Source organism: Anolis sagrei, chromosome 5 (genome assembly GCF_037176765.1).
Source record: "Anolis sagrei isolate rAnoSag1 chromosome 5, rAnoSag1.mat, whole genome shotgun sequence".
In the NCBI taxonomy this organism is placed as follows: domain Eukaryota; kingdom Metazoa; phylum Chordata; class Lepidosauria; order Squamata; family Dactyloidae; genus Anolis; species Anolis sagrei.
The window spans coordinates 124,305,927-124,331,099 of NC_090025.1; the positions used below are offsets into that span (position 1 = coordinate 124,305,927).

Here is a 25,173-nt window from a genome sequence, read left to right on the forward strand (position 1 = left end):
TAGGGGCTTTGTGGAGCACACTTTGAGAGTCGCTGCTCTAGGGTATTTCTGCCCAAGAGCTGCCCCTGATCCAGTACATACCTGCCGAATCTGTGACCAGCATCCAAATTGTCCAACCCATCATCGGCACTGGCTGTCTTCTTATCCCCATGTCATTTGCCACCATTCCCCTCCAGCGATGGAGATCCCAGGAAGGTCCTGGCTGCAATCTATTGTATCTGCTGATGTCAGAATGTGCTGCCCATGTGACCAGCAAGAGACCTCCATGGCCAGTGGGAAGTTGTGGTGACAGCTCAGAGATGAGCTGTCAACTTTCCCAGTTCTGATCAGCACAGGTAAAGAGTGATGGTTGTGGTGTCCATCTGGACAGAGGATTGGGTTGAAACAGACCTAATCCAGCTGACCAGATAGGCACAAAGTCCTAAATTACTCCAGAGATTTCTGCAAACTCATGTATTCATCCCAACTTTGCCTATAGCAAACAAAGCTGGGCTAAGGGCAAAAAAAAAAAACCCTAGGATATTCACCGAATGTCTCAGACCCCTTCTACACAGTCATATAATTCAGATTATCAAAGCAGATAATCCACATTATCTGCTTTGAACTGGATTATATGAGTCTACATTGCCATATAACCCAGTTTAAAGCAAATAACCTGGATTTTATATGGCAGTGTAGATGGGGCCTAGGTGTGTCATGTAAACAGCCAAAACTGAATTCAAGCTGAGTCCACATTTTTTGTTCGTGTAGACAACCCCTCTGTTACAGTTACTGAGGAGAAAGAGGAGGAGGCTGCCAGTGTCCTGGTGGAAGGGTTTCCCTAAGCAACTCTATTGTCAATGTCAGAACATATGTGCAATTGACCCCCATCTCTTCTTACATTCTTAATCATACAGTTTGTATTTGTCACATATATTTTCAAGTGACAAACTTCCTCACATAATAATAATATTTACCAAAGTGCATTAGTCCTACCTCTACCACGGGATTTTGCTCCAGGTTTAATAATCCAGATGTTGTGGAGACCATTCATATCTTCCTGTGGGTTGACTAGCATAATTTTGCGCAAAATGTTCTGACATTGTAAGAAATAACTGTCTGCATTAGAAATCACGGCATCCTCACTGCAAACAAGAACATATTTTATTTTATAAACATTCCTTGCAATTACAAATAAGAGGTGATAAGTCTATTTTTTTTCAAGTGTCTTATGGAATTGTTCTAGGGCGGGCCTCCTACACAGAAAGGACAGCATTGAAAAAGAAATCACATGAAGACTGCGAGCACTAGAGTCTAGTTTCATTCCCCATTCTGCCCATCCAAAAACCCAATTTTTGCTTTGCAAGAAGGAAAAGAATTGAGATGTATCCACACCATATAATTATAACAATATAGTACCACTTTCACTGCTAACTAGTGGAATCCTGTGGTTTGGTGGAGTATTTAGAAATATTCACTAGAGTTCTACTGCTTTCCACTGTACTGCTATATATCATCTGTCCAAAAGTTCATTTCCTCTTGTGGAGGTAATTTTCCATCTTCCTTTTTGAATCCTCTTTCAATTAATTTTCCCCAGACATCATCAAAATCACTTTGTTTCCATATCCCTCTTTTTACTTTTAATTGACATGTCAGCTTATCATTTATTACCAATTTCCATACTTCCTTATACCACTCTTCTATTTGTATATTTATTTCCCTTTTCCAATTGCTTGCTATAAGCAGTCTTGCTATTGTTAATGTTTAATATCAAATCTTTTTCTCTTTTTTCGGCTGTTTATTATTATATAGTGATAATGAAGCTATACTTTCTATTTTGATGTTCATTATATCGCCTATCTCTCAAAATGCCTTTCCCCAAAATTACATACATATTTAATAGGCATGGGTAGGTACAGTCGTTATCTTCTTAAATCGGAATTATTTCAGAAAAAAATACTTTTTGAACCAATTTCGAGCCATGCAGGAATAGTGGGAGGAGTAATTGCGAATTTAAACCACTTACCCATTGTTTGTAATTATTTTCAAATGTCTCCCACAGTTATTTTGATTTTTAGAACAATTAAGCAATTTTGGTAAAGCCTCGCAGTTTCCCTTCTTGAAGGCCACGTTTTAAAATCTCGCAGTTTCCCTTCCCTGTTAGTTTTAAAATCTTGTGGTTTTCCTTCCCTGGCTGGCGGTGAACTGCACTGAAGAGGGACAAGGTGAGCGTGGCTAAGAACAGCTCTTCCTGAAGGCCACTGGGGACGTCCCTCGTCCCTCTTCAGCGCTGCCAGCCAGGGAAGGGAAACCGCGAGATTTAAAAACTAACAGGGAAGGGAAACTGCCATCTAAAACTAACGGGGATTTTAAAACTGTTTGTTTAGGCTTTCTGACTTTGTCATAGTTACTTAATGGTTCTGGAGGGAGGGAGGGAGGGGCACCTTCCATTAACGAAGCAAACGAAGCGATTCGGATTTCTGCTATTTCCAATATTTTTTTCAAGAAAATATCAGAAATCATTTCAAAATCAAATCGCCAGCGCCCCCTATATGCGAAATGAGATTAGAACCATTTTTTCTTGATCACCCAAGCCTAATATTTACACTGCCACCACATATGTATATATGTTCCCACTTCTTTGCATCCTCTCCAGCAGTTTTTTTCCAATAGTTTTGTTTATATTTGCTATTCTTATTGGTGTTAGATACCATGTCCATATCAACTTCTCAAAATTTTCTTTAACTCGTATTGATAATTTTTTCAAATGTCTTTGTCTCCATAATTGTGACCACTCCATTTAATTTATTTTCATCCCTAAATCTTCTTCCCGTGTCCTTGAGGGTGTTGTTCTTTATTTTCCTTTGTTTATTTCAATTAATATCTTATATATTTTACTAGTTATTCCTTTCAATTTTATGTTCCTCTGTATATCTTCCATTTTGCATTATTTGTTCAAATTAATTAAGCTTGCTTCCATTTTTATGATTTATTACTCAATGTTTGAACCATTGTTCTAGTTGTATACAATGGAACCATGACAATTTTATTTCTCTAAATTCTTCCATAATCCTTTCCTTTTTCATTCCAACCTTTATCCAATCTCCTATTTTATCTAACTTTTTTCCCTTAATTTTTTATCCATTATATTTTTAAAAAAATTTTGGAAATTTTCTTTCTATTATAATTGGGGTTTTTATTGAACCATCCGAGATTAGCTCTCTCCTGTATTGGTTCCATATATCTAATACATTGCTCAACATTGAATTACTAATTTCCCTAAAAAAATTCTCATATTCCAAATTTCTTCCTCCGCTTTTTCCAAATCCATTTTTTGCCACTCTATATCTTCCTTTTTTATCATTACTTCTATAATCAATCTCCATCTGTATGCTTCAGATTTTTTTTATTATTAGAAAGTGCTAATCCTCCTTCCTTTTGAGATCTCTACCAAAACTGTTTGTTTAATCTATTTATTTTACTGGGCAATGGCAATTCCCCTCTGAACAAACCAATAAAAGTCTATTATAGGTTTGTTTTAAGTTCACCACAAATGAAAACTAGCATGAAGACACAAAGCAACCACAATGGAAAGATTCATTATTTCAATATTCAATCAACAGAATTAGAAGTGAATACTTACTGAATGAGAGTGTAGTACTGTTCTATCAACTGATTCCATTCGTTTTCGGACAGCACTGGCACAGTTTCTATGTCTGTGTCAATGTCGTTATGCTCAATTTGCCCAAGGTAAGTTTCACACACTTTGCATGCCATTTCTACCATTTCTCCAGGAAGTTCCTTCACTTTCTTTACATCAGGATCTATGAAGTCCAACACAAAACACTTTTCAGTCATGAGCAGTTTTTCTGCAATTAATTTTTTTCTCTAATCAAGATTCCTTCCATTGGGTCCTAGTTGGGGAACTAGTTGAGGAACTCTCAACAGGGACAGGCAATACAATTCAAAAAATGCATACAGGTAGCTGTTTGCAGATAAACAAATATTAATGTCACCCCACAGTTTTGAGCAGTAGCATATCTTGTGTTACGTTAACCAAGGCTGTGTCAAAACTGTGCTTACTGTTTGGACTCTCAATTTTTTTTCCAGAAATTCACATCTCCTTTTTGATCTTTTGGGCATATTTTTTCCAAAAAGATTTTGCTGTTTTACAAAGATATGTTGCCATTATGCAATAAAACTATCACACAATAGCAGCTGTTCCAGCCATAAGCAGAATGCCTCCACAGCAGCAGAAGCATGGCATACAGTAATAATAATAATAATAATAATAATAATAATAATACTTTATTTATATATTTATATTGACATGCAACAACAGCCCAGTGGAAATTTTGCATGAAATATATTGATCACTTCCTATAGAAATCTCTGCATCTTCCAGTGCACCTCTATGGTCAAATATGAATGGAGGCTGACAATTGAGACATGCTGAAGGACTTAGAGATTCCTAGAAAGGTGTTCTTTTGCATACTTAGTTTTTCTACCGATCCCAGTTAAGGTAGAGAATAGTATTTCCACTGAAAATGTATTTTCCTCTTAAACCAGCACTTCGATATTCATAAAAACAAAAAAAAAACGGTTACTCTATACTTTCAAGATCACACCAAAGAACATACACTACCTTTCTGAAAAGGTAACCAAGATCATTTACACTAACAAAGTATTTAAAAAAATGTGTGAGTGTCAGGAGCAACTTGAGAAACTACAAGTTGCTTCTGGTGTGAGAGAATTGGCTGTCTGCAAGGACTTTGCCCAGGGGACGCCCGGATGTTTTGATGTTTTACCATCCTTGTGGGAGGCTTCTCTCATGACCCCGCATCGGGAGCTGGAGCTGACAGAGCGAGCTCATCCACATTCTCCCCGGATTTGAACCTGCAACGTGTTGGTCTTCAGTCTTGCCGGCACAAGGGTTTAACCCATTGCACCACCAGGGGCTCCTGATTAAAATTAATGTATGTATTATTTTTAATTTTTAAAGCAAAGTTCCCTTAGGCAAATTGTCAGTCTCCCCAGTTATGAAGTAATCTCAGTCCGGACCTCTTCAGCCTTTCCTCTGGCAAAACAGGTTTTAAGTAGGCAGGGAGGAAGGAATACACTGATTCAATCATCTTCCCACTCCTTCCCATACTTTCCCTAATTGTTTTGGTCAATGGAATGCATGACATTTTAAATAACTGGAACTCATAATTCCCTCCAAGAAACATTTACTATTTTATGTGGCTATAATCTTTAAAAAAAGAGAGAGAGCAAGCAAAGTATGGTCCTACAGATATTCCTGGACTGCAATATCTAGAATTCCTCATTAATGGAAATGAAAGGTGGTGTTGCAATTAAACAACATCGAAAAATCCACATCTTGCTCCAAAATAAAAGCTGAGGTAATAACATAGGACTATTGAATCAGCATCTTCTCTTAGCCTGACCCCCTCCTGAATTGTATTTGTAGATTATTTCCAAAATTGAGCCACACATAGATGGATATACTTACAAATAATAATAATAATAATAATAATAATAATAATAATAATAATACAACAACAACAACAACGCTTTATTTATATTCTGCCCTTCTCACCCTGAAGGGGACTCAAGGCAGATCACAATACACATACATGGCAAACATTCAATGCCATTTGTATAGACAGTACACAGACAGACAGAACAGAAGGAAGTGTGTTGTTTCAATGCCATGGACGGTTGGGCTTGAGTCCACAGGGGGTGCTGTCACTCCATCCTCTATGACAAAGAGCCATCAGGACTTCCTCATTCCAGCATTTTCTGATCTTTTCTTTATGGCATCGTAAAACACCTCTACCGCTTTTAGCAGTACCTAATTTCTCTAATTACAGCTAAAACTGCTTTCAAACTGCTTAGGTAAACAGTGAGCAGGGTTGACGGTCAGCAGCTCAAGCCAACCTGGGGCTTTGAACTTGCAACCTTTTGGTTGATAGATCTTATATTTATTATTTATTTATTTACTTTACTTCTCAGCCCAGAGGTGACTCACAGCAGTTCATAGTTGCTGATGATTTACCAGCTGTGCTAAACTTTGTGTAATACTCATGAATCATAAATATACCTTGAGCTTCAGTTGCATCTTCTTTATCAGAGCTTTCAGTAGATGTCCAGTCATACTTGTTCCCAGAAACATGCAAATTGACAACCCATTTGAGTATGCTGGATGCTGCTGTTTTCCTGAAGTCATCTGAAATAAATGCCCCATCATCATCATTCTCATCATTACTACTACTACTACTACTACTACTACAGTAGAGTCTCGCTTATCCAACCTTCTCTTATCCAACATTCTGTATTATTCAATGCAGTCTGCCTCCTGCCCAGATCCACAGCTGTTTCAATACATTACGATATTTTGGTGCTAAATTTGTAAATACAGTAATTAGCATGTATTGAACTACTTTTTCTGTTGATTTGTTGTAAAACATGATGTTTTGGTGCTTAATTTGTAAAATCATAACATAATTTGACGTTTAATAGGCTTTTCCTTAATCCCTCCTTATTAGCCAACATTTTCGCTTATCCAACATTCTGCCAGCCTATTTATGTTGGATAAGCGAGAGTCTAATGTACTACTATTGTTATGTCCCCCCCCCCCCCACTCCTTTGAAAAGGCACATATTCAATGGCAAAGCTCTAGAATAGTGTGTGAGTGCACAAGAATTTAGTAAACTCAAGATCGGTCAGAGGGTTCTGTGGTTTTTAGCTTTCAATATATTTTAATACATTTTAACTGTGAATGTTAATACTGTTATGTTTACTTCTATTTTAATTTTTGCATATTTGTTTATCTTAAATTTTAATCTAAGCCACACTGAGTCTCCTTCAGGAGAGATAAACTTGGATATAAATAAACATTATTATTATTATTATTATTATTATTATTATTATTATTATTATTAATAATAATAATAAACCAATATGCCCATTAATTCAGGGTAGATGTATTAAACCTATTGTTACTCACTTGGTTATTCAAGATGTGGAAAGTTCTAAAAGAAATTCTACAGGGTTTAGACTTAAACCTTGTTATGAACTTGTGACTATTCAAAGTTTGGACTATCATTCTAGTCATCTCTGATCATAAACCATGCAGCTGAAAGTGAAGCGAATTGGCAGTGAACCACATCTGGATGGGCCACAGCTGCTCTGGTCCCAGTTGAGGCCCAATGCACCATGAAATGGGTATATATAAAGGCATGACTATGGAGGCTCCCTTAGATCAAGAACACAATGTATCAAGTTAATTTTTCCCCTATGTGTCACTGTTCTAGTTAACAATCTTCCTTTTTGAGGTGGAGTTAGCCATGGGAGTGAAAATACGATGTAGAAAAAAAATAGTTACTTCATTTTCTCTTTTTGGTTAGAAAATTAAAGACGTTCCTGTCCACAAGTCATTCTTTCACCACAAGCTGAGTTTTGTGCCAGAAAATAGAAATGCCATAGAATATTTGAGGCCTTAATCAAATTATGTAATGGTCTAAATTAAAGATCTCTCTAAAGCCCAGCCAGCAATGTGAAAAGAATGCCTTCCCTACCACAATGCAACCCTTCTGCACTGCTTGAAAACCTGTTCTGGAACCGCATTGAGTCGCCTGACTGGGCTGAAAAATGCGGTATAGAAATAAAGCAAATAATAATAATAATAATAATAATAATAATAATAATAATAATAATTTTCCAGCCCTCCAAAAGAGATGCTGAAGACATACAGAGTCCATGTTTTTTTAATGACATCAATGCATAATTTCATCCAGTCTGATATTAATCTGTGCTGAAATGTTATCTAGATTGCTGAAATGAAATAAGAGAAATTGACCTATCAACTGGCAAGTAGGCAGTGAAGACCAATGACTTCAATTCAGTGAGACAGTAAAGCCACTTTGGGTTTTAGTCCAGACTTGAATTAAAAATAGCTTCAGAATAGATTCAGCACCTTGGATAGCTCCGTTATGGCTTACTGTAAAATCCAGGGCAGTTTTCCCACCTATTGACATGGGAGCCAGAAGCCCCTAGAGTTAGTAAAATACTATAGTCTTTAGATGTCAAGAAAGTATGGAGGTCTCATTTTAGTCTTCTGCTTTGGCAATGTCAACAACTTAAACATTAGGCTAATTTTATTTTAATATAAGCTGTTGTGTTCCATTGTTTGATTTCGGTTGAATCTGCATCTTGACCTGGGAAGTAGAAATGAAAAAGTTCTTCTAACGGTCACAGAACATGCTTGTGGATCTCCAAAATAAAACTGGTTTGTACAGGAACAAAACTAGAGACTTCCAGATACTTTTTGGTCATCTGGAAAGGCTCACAAGGAGCTAATTTATGATGATAGTTAGGATGTGGGACATAATTGGTGAGCCAAACAGGTCAGACATTATTTCTATTATTGTCACTATCACTATCACCAGTTTTAATCCTAGTGACTGTAAGATTACCCAGGTTAGTTTAGAGATGTTTTGCTCATTGAGATGGAATGTTATATATGCCCCTATCGATAGACTTCCATGTGTCTTCCATGTGTCTTGCAAGCATATACCTAATCCAAAAAGTTGCCAAGCATTTTCCAAAAAGGAAATGTTGTACTCTTAAATGTGAGCATGTGCAAAATAAAAAATGGATCGCCTATAGCACCTAATTACCTTATGGTGTTTGTCAATACAACACACAGAATTTCTTACAAAAAAAAAAAAACCACCTTCCCTACTTTCACCATCCTTTCCATGTTACAGTTGGGAAAAGAAGGTCCATTGTAAACCTTTCCAAGGTTTAAACAAAGGAAGATATGGCAAGGAACTCACCAATAAAATCTTCTCTCTCATCCTCCATGCAAATGCCATAACATCGAGGGAAGAAAGAATTTGGGTTGGCTGACGCATACCATGGCAAATTCCTCATGTGCAAACAAAGGCCAATCTATAAAACAAAAAGTGTTACCTGTGGTCTGCTGTTTTAAAATACACATACATAAGTGAAAACACAAAATTATGGGATGTTATGGAAAATTAACTTTAAGTTTCACTTCAGATTGATTATTCTCTTCAAATGCCTAAGGAGGTCCATCTGAATGCCCTTAAGACTATATCCTGGGCCCCAAAAGTTATTCCGCCTGACAACTCCAACTCAATTAATTTGTTAACAAGTTTTTATCCTACTTTTTCATGTCTGAATTTTATAATAGACTTAATCTCATTCAATCACATTCTTCTTGTTGTTCTTCTATAAGGATGTTCTTAATCTGATATTTGCGTATCTGACACTTGCTGGTATATGGTGATGAAAACTGACCTTTATATATATTTTTGTAATGGTTTGGTTGATGAACCAAGACTCCAGAAAAACCAAGGTGTTTTTATATATCACCATATGTACAACACCAGAAATCCAAACTATTTTATTTCCAGGGCAACAACTTGGCATTTAAAGTTGTGGTCCTTATCTGGGACCAATAAGGTGAATTTTACTCCATTAAAAATGTTATTTGGTGGAGCAGCAAAACTTATGAAATGGAGCTGAGATTATTGTGACAGTAGTTAAGGTTAATAGCACAAATATTCTATTTTCTCCTGAAGATGATACTTTCCTAACTGGTCTTCTTAAATGGGTGGAAAGTATAGCACTGTATTAATATTTTGTGTGTTGATCATTTCAGGTTCAACTACCAGTTTAATAGATCAATAAACAGATGAAAGAAAAGACCTCTGTCTGAGACCTAGCACTTCTGTGGCCTCTTTTTTGGAATTCCCCCAAATTTACTTTTTGTCAGACATCACTATACCTACTGAATGATTGGCGAGGAAATGAGTTCATTGTTGTGCAAGCTTTATTTTTATGTCTTCTTTACGTGACTGGATAAGCTGGCATATCAATGCACCAATAAGTCATCCTCTCCACTATTTACAGTACTTACTTTGGTTGTAAAGGAGCTAGTTCTTGCATAATGGTTCAGCATCTGATCAAAATGGAGGTTACTGTAGTCCACTGCATCTTTTTTTATAGTCCAATAAAAGGAGGTTTCTTCATTTTTTACCAACCTAGACTGGCCCAAAAATACTATGTTATAATTCCACCTGGAACATATTGTCTGCATCACCCAATGCCCTTTAGATGCTCATTTTCTATTATGTACGCCAACGCAAAAGACGTCATTTCATTTTATGAGAATTCCTACTTGTTCAGTAACTACATAGCAAGTTGATGATCATTTGATGGTGTTGTCGTTATGGAAAACAATTAATTAATTTCAACACTTCCTAAGCTTGAAGGCGGCAGAAAAAAGGAAGAACTAATAGCATAAGAAAATTCAATCAGCAGGTGATCAAGGAAAAGCAATTCTCACAACCAGTCAGTCAAGAAATAATTCCAGCGATCCAAACCGAATGTAGGTTGTTGAAGCCTTGGAGATGAAGGGTGCATTTTCACTATTTTATGGAATCATGGGAATTGTAGTTTTACAAGGTCTATCGCCTTCTCTGTCAAAGAGTGCTGGTGTCTCACCAAACTGTAACTCCCATGAACCATTATAATAAACATTGTGTCAAAGTGCATTAATTTTACAGTGTAGATGCACTCTTATTCTGTAACAGAAACTGAATAATCAGAAAGAAAGCAGTGTTGATTCCAATATATAACAAAAGTTTAAGCCAAATGGAGCCCTTGAATATCATTCCCTGCCAGATTTCTGGCCGTTCAGACTGTCAATTATATTTGGGGATCAGTTAATGTACTTAATATTTACAGAAAAAGTTCTTAGGGGCATGTTCTGGGTTGTCAATATGCCCTACTTTTTCCTTTAAACCTGTGATATTCTAGACATATGTTATTGAATGTATATGAGAGGAAATAAGGTACTGAAACAAATGTTATGAGAGCTGGATTTATTCCTAAAATGATACCAGACACAGCTTGTTCACCTATAAGAATACACATCAAACAACCATTTCCTATGCAACCTTACCATTATATCATGGATGTCATTTGGATTTGCAAAACGGCTATCCTCTTCCCGCAATGTAGTTTTGCTTTCTTTAAAAAAATATGTGCAAAAGAACAAAACTTGAATCAATATATTGCTTTAAATCAGCTCAAATTATGGGAATTAGCAAAGTGAACTGAAAATACAGCTGTGTGTATAATAACACCACAAGATTCAATTGATACTGATGCATTTACAGGCCTATGTGGAGACATAATTATCTGAAAGTGCCAAAAAAATTACATATCTGTCCCTGAAGGGCATCAAAAACAATAGTCAGGTATCACTAAATCTGAACCCCTGTCCACGCCTAAACCACTCAAGTTTCCTATCAGAATTCAGTCACATTATTAGCAAGGTGACAACCCTCACACACCAAGTCTGGTCATTTTAATTGCTCCAGGATCACATGCCATTGCAAACATCCATACAAGACTAGACCCTCTGCTATGTCAGGTCCACTGGCTGCCAATCCATTTCCGAGAACAATTCAAAGTGCTATAAAACCCTATACAGCTCCAGCCCAGCGTACCTGTCCGAACGTATCTCCTTCTACGTCCCGCCTAAGAATTTAAGATCTTCTGGAGAGGCCCTACTCTCAACCCCGCCCTTGTCACAAATGAGACTGGTGGGGACGAGGGACAGGGCCTTCTCAGTGGTGCCCCCCCCGCCCCGCCTGTGGAATTCAGTCCCCGGGGAAACTAGATCATTGTCATCCCTCCTCTCTTTCAAAAGGGAATTAAAAACATGGATATGGGACCAGGCCTTTGGGTAATCTGGCAGACTGACAAAGACAATTATGACAAGATGCTATGGAAATGGATTATGATAAACTGAATGGAATCACTAATTACAGAACTCGGAGAGATGATGGCCACCAGGCTGGCTTCTTTTCTAGTAGATTTTATTATATTCACTGAATGTTTTAATGATTTATAATTATTAGTTTTTGTGTATTTTATTGTGTTTAATTGTAGGCATCGAATATGTGCCGGCTGGAAGCCGCCCTGAGTCCCACCTAAAGGGCTTGAGAAGGGCAGGGTAAAAATACCCAAAATAAATAAAATTAAATAGACCCTACAGTGTAGGCGTCTATGACTTTGTTACCTCTTCAGTTGTAAACCCTCAATTTCAATCACTTGCTTCATAAGTCCCAACAAATCTATTGATTTTACCTTTGTGGTATTTTTTGGAACCAAGTACAGAAGGCATTTGGACCACCAACAAAAATGTCCCGTGCCATTTTTGTCAGAGCACAATGTGGTGTAGCATAAGTAATATACTGGTACTATGCTTGGACTGGAGAGATGCTAGAATTGAATGAGAAGAAATACTCATAATACAATAAGTATATATTTTATTAGACTTTTTGGCTTCTGGTACTTGCAAACAGTCTTTTTGTACTCCTTCTTTGTATACTGCAATATACTGCAATTCTCCCTGGAATAATAACCTCATGACTCTCACAGCATTTTTTTTTCTTTTTGTCCTAGTGCAGAAGTTCAAGCAAAACCTTTAAGTGAGAAAACAGCTTTCTCCTAGCTTTGAATAACCACTATGAGGGTTTTTTTTCCCGGGGGGATGAAAAAAGAAGTTTGCCAATCTAAAGGGTGTGTTTTAGGTAGAACTAGAGACTATTGCATATTAAGAAGTGGAGAAATGCCTGCAGTCAGAACTCATGTCTGATAGACACCTATAACCAATTAATTGGGTAAATAGAGGAAATCCTTTCTTTCTTCTAATGGTATAGAGACCCTGTCATTTATGAGGCTCTTTTCCAGTTTAGTGAAAATATTCTTTATTAAGGCAGCTCTGTTAGCATTCTGTGGAGGACCCCTCCATAGAAGACAGAATGTATATGAGGCTTCTATGACATCACAATATCAGTAGCTAAAGTAACAGCAAAGAGAAACTCACCGAAAGGTGACAGATCATTCTTACACTATTAGGGGAAAGAAAAAATGTGCAAAAAGCAAGTAAATGTCTTTCAAATTTAACAGAATTTTTGTGACAGCCAAGCATAGCCATTACAGGCTGCTAACTCAGTCTACACATCTATTTTTTTTGTCTTAAAATTAGAGTCAAGGAGAGCTTGTAAAGCAGTGGTTCTCGACCTGTGGGTCCCCAGATATTTTGGCCTTCAACTCCCAGAAATCCTAACAGCTGGGATTTCTGGGAGTTGTCGGCCAAAACACCTGGGGACCCACAGGTTGAGGACCACTGTTGTAAAGGGAAAGCAAGAAAAGGAGACATAAAATGTTACCCCACTTCAAGGGCTCTTCTTACCAACTCTGCCAACAGTGTCACGCTCTGTTTCATTGCCTTCATCTTTACGGTCCTGAGTGTCACTTCTATGGGTATATTTTCTTTCCACCCATCCTCTCTTCCTTAAAGCGGTGCGGATTACTGGGTAAGGCCCACAGATAGTGAAAATTCTTTTGTCCTAAATGAAAACAAACCAAATGCATTGCAGGATCAAAGTACTGGTGCAAAAAAAAAATCTTTACTTTGTAGCCAGTGTTTGTCTTACATACATACAGGTCCAGCAGCCATTCATCATGACAATCCCTAACAGCCACATCTCTCAAGGACACAAAAATATAGATATCTGTGTGTCTTGATAGAAAAGCAATTATAGAAGTTTTCAGCTCCTATGAACTGAAAAAAAAATATTATTATTATTAAAAATTATAAATTATTAAATAAATATTTTAATTAAATAATAAAATTAAATGATTAAATTAAATGATTAAATAATTAAATTAAATAATTAAATAATTAAATTAAATAATTAAATAATTAAATAATTAAATAATTAAAAATTATTTGCTTTTGGAAAGCGAATGGCTCTTAATTGTTTGCTCAATATCCTAAACCCCCAAATGCTACTTGGTCTTCCTTATATGAATGGCTCCCACCACCCTCTGAATCCTGTTTGGCTGGCACGTGACAGAAACGCTTTCCCAGTGAAGCTAATAACTGCTTCAGGAAGGCAATTTAAGTCAAGAGAAGAAAGTTCCCTATCTACCTATCTAGTATATCAATCCTATCTTATAACCTCAGGGTATAGGCAAGAAAAGCAACTTAAACCAATTCTAAAATCATTTAAAATTAATCCATATAATTGGGTAGAATAAAACAAAACACAGAAGAAGGCAAAATCAAAATTTATTATTTATTTATTTGCCATATTTATATGCCGCCTTTCTCAGCCCGAAGGCAACTCAAGGCAGCTTACAAGTTGGCAGTAATTCAATGCCACAACAAACATAAAATAAAGTTTAAAAACATTTAGCACATAATATAAAAACCATACAAAAACCATTAAAAACATAAGCCTCAGTCACTGGTCCTCAGGCACTTGGATGAGCTGCCAGGATTTAACTTGGCAAATAAATGAGGCCAACATCTACTTTAATCTGGCCTCCAAAGCAAGGTGATGCCACAACCACTGGAGAAATGTTTATTTATTTATTTATTTATTTATTTATTTATTTATTTGCCATGCTTGTATCCCGCCTTTCTCAACCCCAAAGGGGACTCAAGGCAGCCTTACAAAGGAAACAATTCAATGCCACATTTATACATACATACTGAATAAACAAAAAACATTTAAACCAACCAATTAAAACATAACATTAAAACAACAATTAAAATCACATAATCAATGTCATATTCCAGGGCCAGTTCAATTTAATAGAATGTCTACTCTCTCCCACAATACATGCATATGCACATGCACACACATACCCTACTACACATAGGTCCCATTCTTCTTATTTCAGCATTAGTAGCTTCATGTTTATCTTTTTTTTTTTGTTAAACATTTTTAAAGTCATATATGGCAGTTAAAAGTGCAATCAAGAAGGAGGAGGAGGAGAAGGAGGAGAAGGAGAAGGAGAAGGAGAAGGAGGAGAATCGCATGTACCCTGATGGCCTTGTCGGTTAAAAATCTTGCAAGCTTGTATTTATCTATTTTCGGGGGAGGAGGTAACTCATCTACAGGTCTCGGGGTTAGCTCTAAAAATATAAGGAATAATGTTAGGTTACAGTAACTGTAAAATAAAACAGGGATGATACATAAATGGTTAGCAATTGAATATCAACCATATTTTGCACTTCTGTTCATGTATGTCACAGGCATCTACAACCTAAGCAAGAAGAAAGATCATTAATATTTTGCTTGGATCAACAAAACCTCGAGAAAGAGAAGTTTGAAAGATCTGGTCTTCAGGAGCAATTTGGGATTTGCTTGCTTGTGTGGCGGCTATTTATGTACTCCTTTGCATATTTTTGCTTCTAACTCTCTTATCATCCGGCATTTTGCAACCAATTGGTATTGTGAGGCCACTTGCAACTGAATTTCAGCTTGACTTAGATCCAGGTTTATTTATATTGGGAGAAGACTCACAAAAATCATTAAGGTTTCTGTTAGTCACAATTAAATTAAGTCTCACTAATTTCAGTGGAGTGACTCTTTAACATCAGCTAAACTTTGCAGAAATACACAAACGTCGTGTTACAATTGACCATTCACATTTACAGGTTCAATTTTTATGGATTTCATTATTTGCAAATTTGATTAGTAAGGCTTTTTTAGGAATTGCTAAGTTCTCCAATGCAACTCTATGGTCAACTTCTGCTGGAAGTTTAATTTGGAGTCATACTGGAGGATGTAGATATTCCTAGAGATGTTTTCTCTCAGATAAAAAAGAGAGGGTCCTTAACTTGCATTTTCCCACTCTCACACGTGGCCTGTACCCCTAACCTCAGTGAATGTGGAGGATTGACTCTCTCAAGAAAGTTATCCATAAAATAGTACCGACCAACAAGGTGATCATCCTGGCTAAAGAAAAAATGTTCCCAGTATCTCCTTTCCTGTTAAGTATATGCCCTCATGGAATGAGTCTTTATTGAGTACTTCTTGTCTTGGAATGTTGCCAACGGAGAGATGGTCTACATTCCATCCAAGCAGACCTAGAGGAGAGACCAGGGAAGGGGCCAGTGCTATTCAGAAAAGGTGAAACAACTGTGCCGAAATGTGACACCACAACAGCGAATCAGCTATCGTTCTATACAAGGACAGAAAACTACCCTTCCTACAATGTAAATATATGCCCCTGGATTATTGGATTAGTGTGGACTGTAAGTTTTATTTCCCTGAAATGTTGGCCTTACTATTAAAAAAAAAACCAAAGTCTCAGACTGCTAGCTTCTTACCCACTAGAAGTTTGCTCATAGACCATGCAAGGTGAAATACATTAGCTATTTTACTTAATTTCCTTAAAAGATATGAAATGGTATCCCATATCTTTTATCCAAGGGGTTCCCCCCCCCCCCACACACACACACACACAAAATGATTTTAAGAATCATTCAGTAAGGCTAGAAGAAATAAACTGGTAAGATATCAAAGCTTTATGGTGCCCAATCAAAAGATCTATACCCAAGATAATAATATACGGTTAAAACAACAATCAGTTCTACTAAAGTCCTCACTCGGGTGGAATGGTGTCTATAAAAATGTCCAAAATCTGAGAAAGATGTGGGTTGAGATTGCAGAACATCAAAAACAGGAACTATAGGTGGAGAAACAACTGAGCAAGTTATTGGAGGCAAATGTTGAATGAGCTAGTGGGGAAAAAAACCATGAGAACGAGAAGTATGAGAGATCTGGTCTTCAGGAGCTAAGTTTTTTTTTAATGGATTATAAGAATATCATTATACTGAGTGATTATGGTTAAATCAGAGGTGTTTTTGAACCCAGGAGTTGTAGATGGAAAACATTATTACTATTAATATTGTATATACATGTATTTTGTACTAAGCACCCACCCAAAAATTTGTGAAATTATATTAACTAAACTAAGTGGGGGAGAATGAAGGAAGGGAAATGATATAAAATGAGATTCAGGATGATGAAGAAAACAAAATGAATACTCTTTGAGGACTTTAGACAGATGGTTGTGTATAAGATGGTAAACTCTCTAATATGAGGTATAAATATTTAATAGTATTCCTGTACCTTTGTATTATGTAATGAGAAGTCAAGGGTAGAGGTTTACAGGAGAGAATGGGGAGGTGGTGGGATAGGGGGAAAATACTTGTATTTTGACTGTTTAATTTTAAAGATTGCATGTTTTATGTATGTATGTATGTATGTATGTATATATGTGTGTGTCACTGTGTGTGTGTGTGTGTGTATATATATATATATATATTTAACTTTCCCAAAAAGTGTTTTTTAAGTGGCCAGATTTAATAAAATAAATTGCGCTCCAATATTAGAGAAATAGAAAGTTGTGGATATTATTAATATTAATATTGTGTGTGTGTGTGTGTGTGTGTATACACACACTTGTATTTTGTACTAAACACCCATCCAAAATTTAAGGAATTTTGTGAAACAACATTAACTAATAGGATTGAGATGAGCTATAAAAACTCATTAGTTATGGTTATATAGAATTATTTAAATTTGATGTAATCTAAAAAGAAAGAAAGCATGATAATGAGAAAATGATATAAATACTAACCTACTAACAATTTAAATGAAAATTGTAGAATTTTCTTCGCAGGTAATAACAATAATAATAATAAATAATCTAAAGGAAGATTTAATGTGAAACAATGTGTTATGAAAAATTAAGATCAATTTTCATTGAAGAAGAACTGGAAAAGAATATATGAAGACCAGTGGAAAACACAAGAAGATGCAACCAATGAAGTTAAAATTAAAATTGTTAGAATCTTCAATATTTTATGAAATATTAAATAAATAAATAAATAGAGATAAAGATTTAGTTGTAACAATGAATTCATTTGGTACCTAAATGAAATTCCCATACCACAACAACCCCCACCCTTTTTGTTTTCTCCTTGTGACATATTAGACATTTGTAAAGATGCAACTAACCAATAACAAATCTATTATCCCATTTTTTTTCTTTTTCCTTTCTTTTCCTTTCCCTCCACCCCCCCCCCCCCCAAAAGAGGACATCTGGTGGAATTTGTTTTGTTTTTTAAAAAAATCACTCCAGAGATGCGCATATGCACATATGAAGTCCAGCAAATAATGGAGTAATTTTTTAAAATAAAAATTAAAAAAACTTCCCATGGGTCTCTGTTTTCCCCGAATTCTTAATTCAAGCTCTGTTTAACACTGCAAAGTGTAAAAGACAGAATTTGAGAGAGTTGTATTTGCTTTCCACTTGTGGTTCCCTGTGATTCCTCCTGGTTTCTCCCACACTCAGGCATGTAGCCGGGGGGGGGGGGGGGCTTGAGGGGCTTCAGCCCCCCCCCCCCGAAATTCTCATGGTGGTTCACGAAAAGGCCTTACTTTTCGTAAGGTCCATTATTTAAACTGTTATGTTTATTCATATCATGATCTGATCACCATATTCAATATATCCCATATGCATGGGGGTATTGGGGTAATGATTCAAAAGGTTTGCTAGGCTAGACCCTCTTTCACTCAGACTCAGCCCCCCCCCCGAAACTCAGCCCCCCCCCCAAAAAACCCCCCTGAAGAAAATTCAGCCCCCCCCCCCCGAAACGAAATCCTGGCTACGGGCCTGCCCACACTTTAGCTAAATGTTGTTTAATCACACACACACACCCTTTAACCCGCTTCCTCTCAGGTTTTAATGCATGCATAGAAGGGCCCTAAGAAACATTGGCTGTCAACCTGTATTACAGTTATGAACACATTACCTAGCTTTACAAACCCATAATTGCACATTTTCATAAATGTCTCACCAATGTAGGATTCCAGACATTATTTAATACTAATAGAAAACAAAGTAGCCATGTGATTTATAAGGTTAGATGGGCAACACCTTTTATTAGCACCACTTAAATGTCACGAAAGTGATGCACAAAAGGCACAGGATTTCACATTCTCCCAGAACACTTCATCAAGCACTATGAATAATAATCATCACCTGATTTTGTTTCCCTCAGCCTTGATTCTGGGAAACTACTGTGTATCAACAGACTCTCATTTTATTTTTCCTTAATTTAGTTTCTCTGACAATTTTCTCCCAAAAACGTATACCATTTCTAAATACATTTCAAGTACTAATAGATAGGCTCATTTAAACCAAATCCTCATACAGTAGGCCCTTGGTATCCATCGGGGTTTGATTCCAGGACCTTTCGATGGATACCAAAAATCATGGGTGCTCATGTCCTATTATATACAATGGTGCAGAGAAATGTTGTCCCTTATATATGATGCCAAAATTAATGTTTACTTTGTTGATTTTTCTTATAATATTTTCAAGCTGCAGCTGGATACAAAGGGCTGTGTTGCTTTTCAAATAAAAACTCGAAGTTGTACGACAAAGACTCTGGCGACATACCTGGAAATAGTCCCTGGTGACATGGAACTGCAGGAAGGCAATTGTTCTCAGTGATTTTCAGGATTTTTTGAGGAGGGCGTTCACCCTTTGCCAACCCTGTCAGAAAAAAAGAACAAACACTGAACAGTACAGACCACAGTGATTCAAACCAGAGTCAAAATGATGTTTTCTTTCTGTGACTTAATGCTGTATTAGCTTTTGAACTTGGCAGCTCATCTACAAAAATGACTCCTAATGTAAGAACAACCTACAGCATGCTTTCCAAATGTCCTGATTTGGTATGTTAATCCTCTACTGTCCCACTTTTTCAGCTGCTTTTAAAATATCCCAGTTTCTCTCTCAGTTTTCCTACTTTCCCTTTCTATCCTCAGCTTACTTCAACTGCTGAAATTAGTGGCTTCAAAAGGGGAAAAGTAGTGGAGGAGAGGTAAGGATCGGCTTTGAATGTTGCCCTTCTCAGTAGCCTCAGCAAAAGCAAATTGCCGCAACCTCTCCTAGCTTGTCCAAATGCAACATTCTTGTTGAAGTGAGTTCTGTTTTCTTTCTCCCAAACAAGGTGGTACTTAGTCAATGAATGTTGAGCAAGCAGTGCATCTACACTGTAGAATTAATGCAATTTGACATCACTTTAACTGCTGTGGTTCAATGCTGGGGAATCTCAGAAGTTGTCATTTTACAAGATCTTTAGCGTTCTCTACAAAAAGAGTGCTGGTGTTTCAGGAAACTACCACTCCCATGATTCCATAGCATTGAACCATAGCAGTTAAAGCAGTTTTAAGCTGCATTAATTTTACCGCGAAGATGCACCATATATCAGTTTAGGATGATGTAGTCTTTTTCAGAATTCCAAAATCCCAAATCACCCAAAATCCAAAGGTAATTGTGCCCATGGGGAAAATGTAGGGGTTCCTTTCTCCCTCGTTGTTAGAGCTATTGGAATGAAACTTGCCACAATTGTAGAACACTGTTACCACTGTTACTGCCCCTCCCCAAGTTTCAGAACATTTCACTCATCCTTTGGGGAATTTTAGAAGTTTTTAATAAACATTTTTTACAACTTCAAGAGCTATCTCCTTGATTTTGTCTACAATAACACAAGATAACCAGGTCATTATTCCCCCAAAGTATCAAAAAGATTAGAATACCTACTGATTTGGGGGGAAATTTTAAAGTTTTAAGAAAACTTTTTTAAAAAGCCACAGCTATCTCCTTGAATGTCTTTACATACACACAACACATACCATAGAACAGTGTTTGGCCTACAACTCCCAGAAATCCCAGCCAGTTTACCGGGATTGTAGCGCAGCTGGCTGAGTGTCAGCTGCATTAAGATCACTCTGACCAAAAGGTCATGAGTTTGAAGCCAGCCCGGGCTGGAGTGGGTGTCCAGCCATTGCGTAGCCTGTTGTCGACCTTTGCAACCCGAAAGACAGTTGCATCTGTCAAGTAGGAAAATAAGGTACCGCCTTGTGTGGGAGGCTAAATTAACTAATTTATGAGGCCATAAAGAAAACTCCGGGATGTGGAATGCGGAAGAACTTCATTGGTGTAGCTGATGGACAATGAAAGCAGCAGCTCCCCTGGTGGCCAGAAAAAAAGTTAAATAGCCTCTGTGTCTTGTCTGTATTCGTTGTCTGTCAAACTGGCATTGAATGTTTGCCATATATGTGTATACTGAGTCCCCTGCGGGGTGAGAAGGGCAGAATATAAAAACTGTAAATAATAATAATAATAATAATAATAATAATAATAATAATAATAAATTTCTGGGAGTGGAAGGTCAAAACATCTCAGGACCCACAGGTTGAGAACTATTGCCATAAAACTTGAGTTTAGGGATTTCTTCTTTATAGATTCATAATTTATTGGAACTCTGGCTGTTGCTATGAATGGACAATAGCTCTCCCCTACCTCATTGGGGCTTTCTGGTATGAGCAGCAATCTGGGAAATGTAGTTTAACAAGGGGCCTTTTGAATTCTCTGTCACAGGGGTCCTCACTTTTCCATACTACATTTCCTAGAATTCTCAGTTCCTCTTCCAGCTAGCTTGCCCTCCCACTGGCAACAGGCAACCTGGCTCTCCTTAATTTAAAGAGGAATTACCTGTTTGGCATCGCACCACTGGTACAGTTTGCTGCTTATGTTGAAAATGAAACTGACTTAAGGAGTTTATTGAACTGTCACAAAAGTCATGGGTGATTTTTTTTTCTTAGATTTTTTTTTGTATGGGCACTTTTCGCATCTCTTAATGTTGCTTCATCTGTACAGATCTTACAAAATACAAACAACTTTTTTGCACCATCCTAATAAATACATAAAATAAGTAAATATATTTATGTGCAAATACAGATATTCCAAAATCTGACATCCAAAATACTGCAGGTTCCAAACAATTTGGATAACTGGCAATAGAAACTAAGTCAAATCATGGTTTAAGATGTGCCTATGAATTGTCTCCTTAATGAAGCAGCATGATCATGAAATCTAGTAGAGCAGTGGTTCTCAACTTGTGAGTCCCCAGATATTTTGGCCTTTAACATCCAGAAATCCTAACAGTTGGTAAACTGACTGGGATTTCTGGGAGTTGTAGGCCAAAACATCTGGGGACCCACAGATTGAGAACCACTGTACTGGAAGATTTTCCTTTTGGAGCAACAGTTATGAGGAGCATTTCTCCTCCATTGATTCCCTTTCTGAGTAAGAATTCTTGTAACCCATTTATTGCTTGTATACTAAATTATATTTTTCCAGTCATATTAAACCCTTCTCCTCCCCCTGCAGAAGTGTCATGACTTCCAAACACTGACAATTGTCTCCTTCGTGCTTTGTTTCTTCATTTATAGGCGCGAGGAATGGTTTTCTTTCTGCATGAAGCAGGTTCATCCTGTCATTGTTGCTTCACTGCTTTGCAGTAATCCTGCAAATTAAGCACATCACACAACTGAAACTCTGCATCTACCAAAAGACATACAAATGCAATTTAAATATGAAAATGCAACTTTAGATTGAGGTTGTTATAGTTCTTCGGGTATTGATCTTTGAAAATATGGAGGGGGAAGGGAATGGGGAGAGAGGAAGGAAGATAATTGTGGAGAGAAAGGGGTGTTTTATGTGTTTTTCACTGAAGGAAGCCTTCAATGCCTGTTTGAATTAGTTGTGGTTTAAGCATTCGACTATGACTGGAAACCAGGATTCCAATCTGCTGCCATTAAAATCTACTTAGGTGACTCTGGGGCCCCTTCTACACTGTCATATAAAATCCAGAATATCTGCTTAGAACTGAGTTATCTGTCAGTGTAGACTCATATAATCCAGTTCAAAGCAGATGATCTGGATTATCTGCTTTGATAATCTGGATTATATGGGCAGTGTAGAAGGGGCCCAGATGAGTCTTAGAAAACCCTATAACATTGTCATACATTGGAAACTAAATCAAAGGCACACAGCAGAAACAACTTTTGCATATTCATGTGCAAATTGATAGCTCCCTATCTAAAACTACTAGGGAAATTCATTCAATTAAAATAAGTATGATTTGTTATTTTTACAGCAAAATGCATATGCTGTCTTCTCCTAGTGACAGAAGGCATCCTTCCTACTGAATAATACTTTACTGTGAAACCTGATCCTAGATATATTTACTTTACAGTATCTTTTATGTGTTCAACTGACTTCATCCCAAGTAAAAGTAGAAACAAGTGAAATGGCAGCTTAGTCTATACTGCCATATAATGCAGTTTGAACTAGTATAAATTCAGCCAGATAAAACATTTCTAAATATACATGAGTAAAACAGGTTCCTAGTGCAATGGTGCTATTATTTAAGAGTCTGTTCTTTTTAATGTACTGATACCAACACTGAAAGAGGGATTTAAGAAATTGTATAGATTCCTTTTTTAAGAGAAAAGCACTCATGGTATTATGTTCAATACAGTCTGACTACCTTATATATGGATTTGATATCCACGTTTTCATTTATTTATGTTCTAAAAGTATTTCCCTCCCTGTAGAAGTGGGGGGGGGGGGGTTAGCATGGATTTTTAGCATTTCCAGTTCAGCTCTCACTGCAACAGCTGAGGTTCTTTTATCTATTCCCAGTATGCTTCTTAAGTGCTGAGACTGAGCTTGTTCTATTACTGAGATGGACCCTAAACCCCATATTTCTGCTGCATATAAAAGCATAGTTGTAATCTTAGCTTTATATACTTTAATTATCGGGATTAGGGTACCTGGGTGGCTATGTGTTTTTAGCTTGTATTAAATTCAGGCAAGCCTTTGCTCTGAGTGCACTCCTTTAATGATGAAAAATCCAAGAACCAGTCTCAGAGAAAGTTACTCCAAGATAAGGGAAGGTGTTTACTTGTTCTATTACCTCACCATCTAATTGCCACCTGTGTCTCTGGTGGCTTTTTCCAAACAGCATTATTTTTTACTTTGATTTGTTGATGATAAGAGAGTTATCCTGGTAATAGGAGCTGAGTCTTCTTAACAACTTAAAGTCCAACTTGCAAATGTGATAGTAATGTCATATCATCAGCATCTAACAAAGTGTTACAGTATGTGTTTAGGACTTTAGGTATATGAACTACAGGGTCCTTCATTACTCCAAGCAGATCATTGATATAGAGATAATATTGGTGCTAAAATGCACCCTTGCCATACCCCTTTATATGTATTGATCCTATTTGTTTGTCATAGCTCCATTTACCCCAAACCTTACTCTCAAACAGCTGTTGATATATAAAGCTTTGATCAGTAGCAGCAGTCTAGGTTCAATTTTAAGGGCAAACAACTTATTCCATAATAATTATCTGTTCATTGTATCAATGCTGCAGATAAGTTAATAAAACAACATACAAGTGTATCCTCTTACAGGCGTATTTAGCAATCAAGTGATTCAGAATAAAACAGTTAATGATGGTAAATCTGTTTTGTCTAAAACCTGCTTGTTCTTCCACAAGGATACCTTTTTTGTTTACCCAACTTTGCAGAAGTGTTTTTGGGCCCCTCTAGGTTTGTTAGTAAAATTTATGGTATGCTTCCTTCCCAAGTATAGTGAAAATATGCTGTTTGCTTTTATCTAGAATTTTATGTTGTTGTTGTTGTTGTTATGTTTATTAATACCCTGATTTCTTTTTCTGAGTGGAAGGGTCCTGGAATGTATCCACCTACAGATATGTGCACATGTATTTTTATTACATCATATGAGTTAGGTGTTAGAACTGAGTTGAAGGATGGAAGACCAAGGGTGATGTGGTTCAAATTTCATTCTGCTCAAGATAATTCCATTTAAGTAACTGGATTATCTATTTGATCATGCCTGATTAACAGAAGGCATGCCACATTTCTCAACTACTCAGTAGAATGTGACTGAAATAGTACAGTATTGGGAATAGTCCTGTCCTTGAAAGTCAAATTTCAAGTGCCAGTTATAATTTGAGAAATCTGTTGTCTAAATCATCCCTGGCTTTACATTTATCCTTATTCTTTCCCATCAATTCTCTAAAGATTTCAAATGTGGTTTTAATTTCTGCTGTCATTGCAACAAAAATGGAGCCATGTTTGTCCCTTACTCAAATATTTAAGTACATTGACAGTAATTGTTCATTAACCTCTTATCTTCCAAGTAAGCGTTGTACGATATTAAAGGATGCCCTAGGTCTGTGTTAGGAAGGAATGTCAAACCTGAAGCTTTCTAGATTTACTAAATTGCAGCTTCCATAATCTATGATTCTGCTAGGTGGTTGGAGTTGTTGTCCAACAGCATCTAATAGACTGCACATTCCTTCCTTCAAGTCTGCCAAGTCCATCTCCTTT

General features: G+C 36.8%; 1 protein-coding gene across 1 annotated transcript in view; it reads right to left on the bottom strand.

Moving 5' to 3' along the window:
* The window catches only part of TTLL8 (tubulin tyrosine ligase like 8), a 30,950-nt gene extending 8,711 nt beyond the window's left edge, over positions 1–22,239 (bottom strand). The window contains exons 1-10 of the mRNA XM_060779551.2: positions 22,164–22,239; positions 19,357–19,452; positions 14,922–15,013; positions 13,280–13,436; positions 10,976–11,043; positions 9,929–10,057; positions 8,820–8,934; positions 6,083–6,208; positions 3,623–3,803; positions 976–1,124 (exon numbers count right to left, since the gene is read on the bottom strand). Of these exons, the coding sequence (XP_060635534.2) occupies positions 976–1,124; positions 3,623–3,803; positions 6,083–6,208; positions 8,820–8,934; positions 9,929–10,057; positions 10,976–11,043; positions 13,280–13,436; positions 14,922–15,013; positions 19,357–19,452; positions 22,164–22,239 (1,189 nt within the window). The remainder of the gene's footprint in view (positions 1–975; positions 1,125–3,622; positions 3,804–6,082; positions 6,209–8,819; positions 8,935–9,928; positions 10,058–10,975; positions 11,044–13,279; positions 13,437–14,921; positions 15,014–19,356; positions 19,453–22,163) is intronic.
* Positions 22,240–25,173: the final 2,934 nt, after the last annotated feature.